The following is an 11,748-nucleotide window of genomic DNA, read 5'->3' on the forward strand; positions in this document are numbered from 1 at the left end:
TTAAAAACAAAGAAAATCTTTCCGAATAAATAAATAAAAAGCAAATAGGTCTGAATGTGTACCGGTACTAGAAAGCGGTGTATATCGCATTGCTTTGCCTGGTGGGTCGCTCCGCTTTATAATAACACAATTATTCAAATAATTAATTTATTAAAAAAAACTATTTATGAGTTCTTTCAATTGCCCATCTGTATTTTTCTAACGATTTATACAATCATAACAAAATGAGTTTATATACGGTAGTTACAGCTCCATATTGCTTTCTAGTGATTATTGTTTTAATTTAGAGCATATACCAGCAAATATTTCAACGTCTTTTAAACTGTATTATACCAACAATACCTCGTGGTATTCCTGGCATCTATACCTGAATTTTACAATATATTGTTGTATTACGATAGTACAGTGATTACTGTAGTATTTTAACTATCGACATTCGACTTGTCTCTTGTGGATTTCGTTTTAAAAACGGTCCACTAGTCGCGCGATTCTTGCGTTTACGCTCCGTTCTCTTTATTACCGGATAGGTTGTGAAATATCGAATTTATTAACGGAATTGTTCCGCGTATATAAATATTTTAGAACGAGGATTTGTTAAATGAACCGATACTATCATCATATCTCAAATAATTAATGACTCAAATAAATAAAATTAAGACTGAAGACATTTTTGAAAAGAACGAACAATATAACACTTTTTAAAAAAAGCACGTTTATTCCCCCCTCCCCCTTCAAGCACTGTTTAAGCCTATAATGATCTATTCCTCTAAAATATTAGCGAGTTACTGAACCGAGGCGCACTGTTTATTTCCCTGAAGGTTTGCTTGTAGGTAACGACGAGGCTAGTTGCTGCTTCTCGTGGTGTTTACCTGCGAGACACTCAACATAAATTTATTTCATGCTACGTTAGTATTGCTAATATTTTTTAGCTGAAATAAAACTGTCTAGATTAGCATAATATGGAAACAATCAATTACTGAATTATTAATAACTAAAGACAATAATATAAACATGTAGTGCAATGTGTTGAATACAAATGAAATCGGCTCATTTACATTTATTTTATTAACCCTATTAAGGGGACATTCTAGACCCATCTGGAAAACCAAGGGCATAGACGTACCCACACCCCATAGTAGATGTCTGTCTGTTTAGCTTATACACTGTACGTACTGAATAGTGAATATTTGCTTTTTCAATAATACCTATTATACTTACTTATTACTAATTATTAATATTATGTCAATAATTATGTTGGCTTTAAAATAAGGTCCCTGATCACTGCCTTCGAATGGTACGGTAAAACATTTTGTTCAGATTCAACTCCACAATAATCATCCCTTCTCAAAGGTATCATAAACAAAACATACGTGTTAGTTTAACATTTCTACAAAATATCCAAGTTTTCTAAGTTATTGATAACAATCTGATTAAGAAAGAAATGGCAAATTATGATGCTGACATGGTTAGCTTGGGAGTGAGACGATTCTGTGACGACTTATCCATCATGTGCAGGGTAACTGTAGGTTGAGACATAATTCAACACATCCATTTTCTACGACTTAACATTGCACGTTTCAAATATAAAAAATTTTCATTACAAATCTACCTCACTACTCTATTACCGAATCCATTTTTTATTCGCAATCGACATCTTCTTTTCGTCACTTGATGCTTTTCTGTATATATGTAAAATTGGGATTGTTTTAGAATTTAGCATTTTAGCAAGATGTTCCCCTTCATAATCATCACCATCATCATAAAAACATAATCATTATCATCATCATCATAAAAACATAATCATTATCATCATCATCATCATAAAAACAAAAACATAATTATTTTATCATCATTCTGACGATTTCGTCATTGTCATCATCTTCATCCTCCTCATTATCATCTTCTTCATCATCATTATTATCACCATTATTATTATCATCATCATAAAAACAACATAATCATTATAATCATCATTATGACGATTTCGTCATCATCATCATCTTCGTCGTAGTTGTTTGTGCCCGTCTTTGACGTCACCGTCGTCGTTTGTGTCCGTCTTTGTCGTCGTCGTCACCGCCATGTTGGTAGCGTATTATCACGAACCTTTTACCGTAAGATAATTAAATATATTAAACTGATATGAATATAGAGTAAGTTAACGCTTAAGGTTCGTCGTATCATTACTATTATTTGTGTGTAGCCTTTTAGGGATAATTGCTTTAACTTTGTTATCATTAACGCAACTAATATCATCAATGTTCTCTATATTGTTCTCATTACCAACTCAATGAAAAATCGATGTTTGTAGATTGCGGCCCGGACCGACGTAAACGTTTGAATTACATTAAGAACATATCGTCGTTTCTATTATTAATCGTTACTCGACAACTCTTCCATCATCTTTCTCATTTCGTTCGGTAGTAGCTAAATGGGTAAGTCAACGTATCATCTTCTCTCTACCAGCTTGCCTACCTTCAAACATCAGCTATAAGAATCGCTCTAAGCCGTTTTGAATCAATTATTTCGTTTTAATTACATCCATTTTGTGGCACGAATTTCAACTTCGAAATTCGTACTACTAATAACATCAATTATTTCTACAACGACCGAAGTGCCCAAAGCGAGTTGGCAAAACGTAAACTATTAGGAGATATATAATTCTTTCTAATATGCATCAGTATGGTAGTCTTTCAAAACTACTTTTCCATGACACGCGTGTATTTTTCGAGCAAAATTCGAAATATGGTAGACTTTCAAAACTACTTTCCCATGACTCGCGTGTATTTTTCGAGCAAAATTTGAAATATGATAGACATTCAAAACTATACATTCCCATGACAAGCGTGTATTTTTCGAGCAAAATTTGAAATATGGTAGACATTCAAAACTATACATTCCCATGACAAGCGTGTATTTTTCGAGGCAAATTCGATGCTTGATGCTCCGTTAAAATTAACTAGTTCTTATACGAATATTGTTGGTGTCATAGCATCTATATATAAGGCCTTCATGGGATGACGAGGAAAAGGGAACTGAATTTGTTTCGTGTATAGTGAGTGTACTATAATAAGCCTACAGTTTATACTATTGGACGTAAAGTACATGTGTGTACTGTGTTCTCTACCTAAAGCTCTGTCTACACTATCAAACTTTATGTGACGAAAAAGTGATGTGACCATATTTGGACATGATGATGTCATATCACTACCACATTTAAGCATATCACTACCATATTTGGTTTGATAATGTAGACAGAGTTTTAGTCGAGCCTTACACAGTATCGATGTATTTTTGTTAATATCAGACAGTCGAGTTAGACACAAGCTTCAATGAAACATTGATGGACATGAGTATACATGTAAAAATAGAGCTTTTTACGTATAAAAATAAATGGCTAGCTAGAAAGTGAAATATATATATTTTTTACTTGCTAAATCTTAGGGGTATTAGTGGTGAACCGTGTCTTAGGTATTGAAGTCACGCATGGTCGCCTCAACGCCCATGAACTCACGTTCGAATTACAAACGGTTACGCTCCATTACGTCACTCAGTCAGACAATCACTCGCTAATTATTTCCTATGGAACAATACGAGGAGGCTACATCTCAAAATAATATAAATCTTTAAAAAGTGATCAGCCTGTACAATGCTGGACAATAATAATATTCTTATATTAATAATAATATTTAAAAAATGATAATACAATAAATGAACTAAAAACTATATAAATTTAAAACCATTAAACCATTACAAACTAAAAATAATATAAGAATAATATTAAAAATTAAAATAAATACGTAATAATAATAATAATATACAGTATTGATAATATAATAAACAACATAAAAAAGATTGTAATATAGATTCTTGTCTTTGTCAAATCAAATAATGTCTTATGTATATTAATGATGTAGTGTAGCCAATGTTGTACAATAGAGGTCTATAAATTAAATTGAATGTGTACTATACTATTATGAATTAATATTACGTGTATACATTATACTGGTTTATGTAATAATGTGTTTTATTCATTACATAATACATTATCATACATTTGGCTTTTTGGTTCCCCACGCAACCCAACTTAATTCGACCAATCACAAGCAACATATCATCAACTGTCCTTTATCTTTTTTTGTGCGTACGTCCCCGCGTTGCGCAATGGGAACGAAGATAGGAAGCCAGTGCGCGCGTAAAACTGGTAGCTATTCCTCCTACCAAAATGAAATAAACTGTTTACTATTTCTCCGGTAATTGGCTTGAGCTATTAGTTACCGCATATGACAAATCGACTTCGAATTTCGTCAGATCAAATATTTTACTGGTATACATGAGCAATAAAAGTAGTTACAGAAATCAATATTAAGATCATACTGTTAACGGTATGAGCTAATGTTGTTGTTCAACTATTAATAGTTTTAATGTAATGTGTGCATCGCCAAATAAATATTATCATTCGTTCTAATCATTGTCATTGTCATCATCGTTTGTTATCATCTTGTCATCTTCATTGTCGTTGGCATCAACTATCATAATTGTCACCATTCTTGGTGGTGGTAAATCTAAATTGTCATCATCATTGTTATAGTCATCATCATCATCACTATCATTATCTGTATTAGTTAATCAATATTAATATCATCGTCATCATCATCATTATCTGTATTAGTTATTTAATATTAATATCATCATCATCATCACTATCATTATCTGTATTAGTTAATCAATATTAATATCATCGTCATCATCATCATTATCTGTATTAGTTATTTAATATTAATATCATCATCATCATCACTATCATTATCTGTATTAGTTAATCAATATTAATATCATCGTCATCGTACCACCGTTTTTAATCGTTACAATTATCCCATTGTTTAGAGGGTTAGGGACAACGTAAGATAATACCACAATTAAATATTGGCTTTAGTTGTAACATTGTGTGTATTTACATTTTATTTCGGGTGTTGGGATCACCGTTTGCTCTCACAACCATTACAACCATTCTATCGTCAATATTATTAGCATATAATAACAATATCCATCATCAATTCACAAATGTTTTATAAGATTCAAACACCGATACAAATTATCCGTCCTCTAAAACACTATACGGACCTTACACGAAAATGTTTATTTATTTAGTATACAGTCTATATGCCTATATCCTTTTCACATTTATATATAAACCTATACAGTTTTAACAGTGGATAATGTTGAATTATTATTGTATAAAATGTTAATATGAGAACATTTGCGAAGGTGAAGAAAGCCAATACGACCGAGATTCGAACCGGAGTCCTTTGCTTGGCTTGTGGAGGCGCCCAACTGTTAGACCACCGAATCTTACCAGTGTATAATATTAATGTTAAGTCTTCCGTTAAGTTATTTCATATGTGGTTTAGTGTTTGAAATTGTTTGTGTGTTGCATTACAATTTTTCTGCCAGAATTTGTTGAAGTGAACCATGTTACTGTTTGATAGCATTTAACTGCTTACTGAAAGCATTTAACATTTTGTATCACTGTCATCGCCTTTAAATGCAAAAATTAATTAATATTGTAGTTAAAGATAATAATATAAAAATAGAGTTAGCCTTGGCGCCTTACAGATAGCTGTGCTAGCCCTCGATCCGCTACCTGTCTCAGCGTATCGTTACGCTCAAATCCCCATCCTCATTAATAGGTGTTAAAGGAGGAGTTACTAGGCCGTTGTGTGTGTGTTATTCTATCTAACGCATCTCTTTCTCATATCATACATTTCATCTTCTCGACAATATTCCATCATAACTTCAAATATAATTAGATCAGTCAGATAAACTAGATACAATTTGACGTTATGAAACCAGCACAACATACATACTATCATTTTGATGATTATTAAAAGGATCCCACACACAGATTGTAAGGATATAAAATTCTTAATAGTTGTCAAAATTGATATCAATTGATATGAGTACACTGGCAATGACAATATGATATTAACCCGTTAGAGATCGGTAATAAATTCGATGAACTGATCTAATATTCGGCTTAGAATTTCGACACGAGTAAACAGCGTATTCGCATCAATCATATCCCACTACAATAAAGTAGTAAAAATATAAATTGAATTTTGTATCTATCTATTGATACCGGAGAAGCCTAGTTGTATCTCTCGACGACCAATGAACACGAACTTGAGGTCATAATATTGAAATTGATTACTATTGTTAGTCCATTGAAATTAATATATAAAAACGATAAGAAAATTAATGGCTATTAGAGAATATAGCACACGATTGTGAGCAGAGTTGAAATCTTGGAAACGTTCAGTAATGACTGTGTTATAGCTACATCATTGATTTTATTTTTAGATTTTGTCTATAATTTAATTTCAAATAATACAATTCTAAAACAGATAGATGCAATATATTTATTTGAAATGTTTTAAAATACAATGCGATTTTGCAATAATATAATATATAATTATTAGAATTGGGATAATGTTTGTGACAAAAATACTTAAATTGCATTTATTTCTTTGTCGATTATTACTAAAATTTGGTATACTGTACAATTGCTAAGATGTTGCTTAAACCTGATGGTGTCTCTTAATAAATGAAGTCTCGTTGTCAATAAGTCTCACCCATTTATTGTTTTTGGTACATTTGAAATTAATACCTTTAACGATATAATTATGAGCATTGTCCCATGGCGGCACAAGGAGTTGAATCGAATAGCGTTGAAGTAATTATCATTTCAAAGTGTTTCAAATACCCCATGTTAATAATCTCATAATATTACTACTAATTTAACAATCATTGCTGATACTGTATTTCCTATTTATTAAATTAGACTACTGACGTAAACAATTTAAGTTAACTGACATAATTAAATTAATAATAAAGAGGTCCCCACTTCTGTTTTGGGCAATTGGCCCATTGTTTCCCCTTTGACTTTGTAAAATGTTCAATAAGTAAATAATAACATATTAAAATTGTTGTGGTGGTATTGTCTTCTTTAAATTAGTAATCCTATATTTTATTGAAGTAATTATTAATTAATAGTTTGACTGGCTGTTGTCAATTGCAGCTGCAGATGGTGACAAGGATAGCCCCAATTAATTTACACCAAAAAAGAGACAAAACCATGTTATTAAAAGTCGGAACACGGCGAGAAAGCAAAGGTGTATTATTTTTGTAGTATCTGTAAGCACAGTAAAGGAAATAGAACGGCTGTGAAGAATCCGCTACGAAGGCAGGCCCAACAATAGTAGAGTCAGAGTAGAGCGTGCGCTTATGAATAGGTAGGATAGAGCCGACACTGGCCGTACTACAGCTGAGCAAATAAGACAAGACATACTAAACAATTCACGAAAAAAACTCACGTTGTTTCATTTTCTCTAAATTGTAAATTTATTACTGCTATTCAATAATTTATTTTGTTTTGCAATATAAAGTCACGTGACTGAGGCGTAAAGCCTGAACATATATCAACAGAAATCAGACATTTTGTTCGATTCCCTTTAAAATATTTTTTAAAAAGTTTTTTTTCCTTCTTAAATATTATACCAACTATTTTGTTTATTTGCTTAAACATTAACCAAATAAACAATAAAGTTTTCTTTGAATAAGTTTAAAAAATGTTTCTTAAAATTCAATAATAAATTAAATATACATTGAACATTAGAAAGACGTGCGGAGATAACAGCCCGTAAGTTCACACTTAAATGTAAAATATTTCAAAAATTAATATAATCGCTTTGTTACAAAATATACAATAGATACAAAATTAAAATTGGCCATAAATAATATCCCTAAATTCTAAACCCTTTTAATAATTTACAAATAAATATCAACAATTTACAGTCAAGGTTGACACTGTAATGTTTTAGTCCTAATTGTTGTCAAAATATCATCTGGTAATAATTTATTTAAAATAAGAGAATGCTTAAAATGGTGAACAATAACTGTATACCCTGACATTTATAAAATATTTGTTCTAGTCATCAAAGTGTTTACCGTTCAAATAAAAGCGTAAATAGGCTAAGCTATCTCGTGCTTAAATACATGAGCCGGGACAAGGCAGTAAGAGCCCGTAGTAATTTGTAATGTAAATACTAATCAATGACACTTTAAAGGCCTAGGATTTAAGCCAGTTGTGTCGACGATTGTGAAAGTTTAACGTACCCAGTAATAAAATAATTATGTTTTTGTATTAAAGATATGGGAGTGAGCACACAGAAAAGCACACAAAATAATCAGCACTTTAGAGAGTTTAAAATACTCAGTGCTTTGTAGCACCACTTATAAAGATTAGATAATAACAATAATATACTATTAATTGCAGAGAGTTTTCTGTTAGGAGTTTTGCTTCCCATTAGGGAAAAATTAATTAAACGGAACATAGACAATACATTGTTTGAGTACATAAATCATGGAATGTAAAAACCATGTAATAACTAAAATATTGCCACGATCTACATACCATTAAAGGTCGACGAGAAGCCTCCAATAGAGAGCCTGATCGGATGAGTGTCAATCTTCACAATCACAATAGGTAGAGGTCTAGTAGTTACCATGTGTTTGCTTAAGAAGAAGGCATCAAACAACCCTTACAATATAATGCGTTCATTCACGATTTCGTCGTCGCTTTTACAAAAACAAGTCCTTTCACTTTTACAGTCTTTCGATTTACAATTAGGCCCGATGCAAAAAAAAGTTTAATGATTTTGTTTTTTAAAACGATGACAAATCATTTCTTGTCCTGAGATGAATTAAAAAGTCTCTAGTTGGTTGGTGTAGTTAGGCTTACCTAGTGTGGCATCGACGGGTGGGGTGGTGTAGGGGGTAGCGTCATCGGTAGAGGTGACTGGTGGTGCATATGTACACTTGGTGATAAGTTAGTACGGACGGCTACAGAACACGGACTTGTATTCGTGTGTAGTTGTGTGATTCCGGATGATACTGGCATACCATGTTGTAATGGTGGTGGTGGTGAATGATCCAACATATCAGATTGTTCTACATGTGGCATCAACAATGGTGTCATTCTTTTCTCTTTTTGTCGTCGATTACAAAACCAAACTCGTACAACTTCCTTTTCAAGCCCTAAACCTTCTGCTAATGATGATATCTCTTGCGCTGATGGCTTAGGTTGTTTAAGAAAAGTGTTCTCTAGGGCTCCTTTTATGGTGACCTCAATACTGGTTCGCTTTTTTCGTTTTCGTCCTTGTGCAGCGATTTTGTCCATTGCAGTGGGGCATCCCGTCGTCGAATCAGCTTCTTCTAACCACTTTGCAAGCAGTGGCTTCAGTTTGCACATGTTCTTAAAACTCAACTGTAGGGCTTCAAATCTACAAATAGTTGTTTGACTAAAAACATTACCATACAAAGTTCCAAGAGCAAGCCCAACATCTGCCTGTGTGAATCCAAGCTTAATACGTCGTTGTTTAAACATTTTAGCAAATTGTTCGAGATCGTCTGATGTGGGTGCCTCCTCTTCGATTGGTTCATGTTGGTCACTATTTGGAGGCGAATTGCATTGTGCAAGTTGTTGACTCGGGCTCAGCATCCCGTTCATATGTCCATAGGGATGATGCAGATGCGATAACGTATTACTCGTAATCATAGGTGGCATATCCATCGGTGACATATGCGATGTAGTCGGCGTGTGTGAGTTCCAGTGATGCTGATGTGCCGGCCTAGGCCCTCCGTTTTGCATGTGATCGTCCCTCTGAGATAGTATAGGTTTCATGTCTGTTGGAGTGAGTAGGGCCGGGGACATGGCTTGTCCCCATCCTCCTGAATCGTTATGCGATGGAAGGCCTACCCACTGTGCCGTTGGATGGTGCGATATTTGACCCATCATATGATAGGGTTGTTGTAAAAAGTCCGCATTTGAAAGCTTTTGGTGGTGATGATACAAAGCTGGTCCTGCGCTACTCTGCATTATGCCAGATGCTCTAATAATAGATCTATCTAAGTTCGTTGCTTCTACAACACTGGTGAAATTATACGAATTCATCCAACTTTTTGTCGACATCGGGTAAGCTGTGGTCTTTTATGGAATAAGCCAAAATCCCACTATCAGCGCACACTGGCATTTACAACACAAAATAAACCATCTGAGCATCTGTGACCGAGCAGAGGGCAATAGCGCGTTTCTGATTGGTCCGTTGGTAGATAAGTTTTACGCTTCCGTGAATTTGATTGGCATGAATCACAGCCTTCAATTCGCTGATTGGTTAACAGAAATTACACAGAGTCTCGTCACTGCGATAGGACTGCCTTGTTTTTTAATAAAAAGTGGTCTGTTACTATTACAATTTTATCGCTCTTTTATCAACATCTTTAGACGAATGTGAAAAAGTCTGTACGCCAACAACTGTATTTTAAAACACCGAGGTGGTAGCACTATTCGTTGCTGTGGTCTTTTATCATTCGATATTTTGCAATAGTTAATATCGGATAAAATTCACAAGTAATTACATTGAAGTTTATTTTCGCAGGCGTAACGAAGTAATTCAATTTTATTTAGAACTTTTTGATTATGAAAAAGACTACAATAAAAACAATTGTCTCAAAATACAGATGAAAATAAATAAATAAAAATAAATATATATCTTTTTTATAAATGTTAACGTTCAAAAACGAAATATTATGTATTAATACATATTTCAAACCTTCATCTCTTTCAAGTTACGTAATCGAACTTTTCCCTGGTAAAATATATCATAGTACATTGACATTGACAATAGAAACGAAATGTAATGTTATTTTGAACATATGTGATAATTAATTTATTATTTACTGTATAATTGTATTTAATTTATACCGTATAACACACATTAATATACAGTTTTATTCTAACGAGCTAATATTATTGGGAAATATTAATGTTTATGTATCAATAATAAACATTTTTTCACAATGTCTACAAACAACAATGATCAGATCTGTTGCATTCGTTCCAATTCATATTAAAAAAAAATGTTTTTAAAAATACATCAGGCACCTCTCACGGTTGGGTGTAATTGTCATAAAGAAGTATTTTTCTTCTGTACTGTATGTTAGGCCTATGTCTTTTTTTTTGTGCTTACAAATTGTGTAGGGCCTATTAGTTTCATAATGAATATATGCAATTGAGCATTGACATACATGACATAATACTTAACACTTACTGAGTTGAAGTGCTGGTCTTTTAGACAAAAACTTTACATAAATTAATAGGCATATATATTTAAATGTGTTAAAACCACGGTTATACCAGGGGAAAGAAATTGTAATTCACTTTTTTTCTGGTTATACTTTATTTGTCTTCTGTGGTTGGCCTACAGTATATTATTTCAAAGAATGTAATTAATGATAAATCTATAGGCGATAGACGATTGTTTGGTACGTATGAAAATATGCTTATTTGTATTACTATTTTTAGATTTTAATTAATTGTACCTGGTGAAAATGATTTTTCAAAATACATTAAAATGTTCCATAACTTTCAGTGTTTGTCACGTGCTTCAAAAACAGTTCGTTTCATACCACCTTTTATATTTCATATCCGATACAGTGACCAGTTGTACTCGAGTAATCCTGTCGCGTGCCTTCATAATAACACATTCTTACAGAAACAATAACCATTGGTGCATTATTGGGGGTATGTGCTTCTGCTTCGACTAGCCCCCTTAACCACTAACTTTACATTTTAGGTAAAGCTGCTCCATTGTGACCGGAACGGCTTCATCAATAGATCATTGTTATATCTCC

General features: G+C 33.0%; 1 protein-coding gene across 1 annotated transcript; it reads right to left on the reverse strand.

The window, feature by feature from the left end:
• Nucleotides 1-7,258: 7,258 nt before the first annotated feature.
• LOC144848010 (POU domain, class 3, transcription factor 4-like) lies at nucleotides 7,259-10,045 on the reverse strand. Its single transcript, XM_078704668.1, has one exon. It carries the CDS (start codon nucleotides 10,025-10,027, stop codon nucleotides 8,798-8,800), a length of 1,230 nt encoding a protein of 409 aa, XP_078560794.1. The 5' UTR covers nucleotides 10,028-10,045; the 3' UTR covers nucleotides 7,259-8,797.
• Between the last annotated feature and the right edge of the window lie 1,703 nt (nucleotides 10,046-11,748).

This window comes from Antedon bifida, chromosome 7 (genome assembly GCF_963402885.1).
Source record: "Antedon bifida chromosome 7, ecAntBifi1.1, whole genome shotgun sequence".
NCBI lineage: Eukaryota > Metazoa > Echinodermata > Crinoidea > Comatulida > Antedonidae > Antedon > Antedon bifida.

Bases quoted from the DNA above. Each gene is read 5' to 3' on its own strand.
- LOC144848010 (XM_078704668.1), bottom strand. From the start codon at position 10,027: ATGTCGACAAAAAGTTGGATGAATTCGTATAATTTCACCAGTGTTGTA.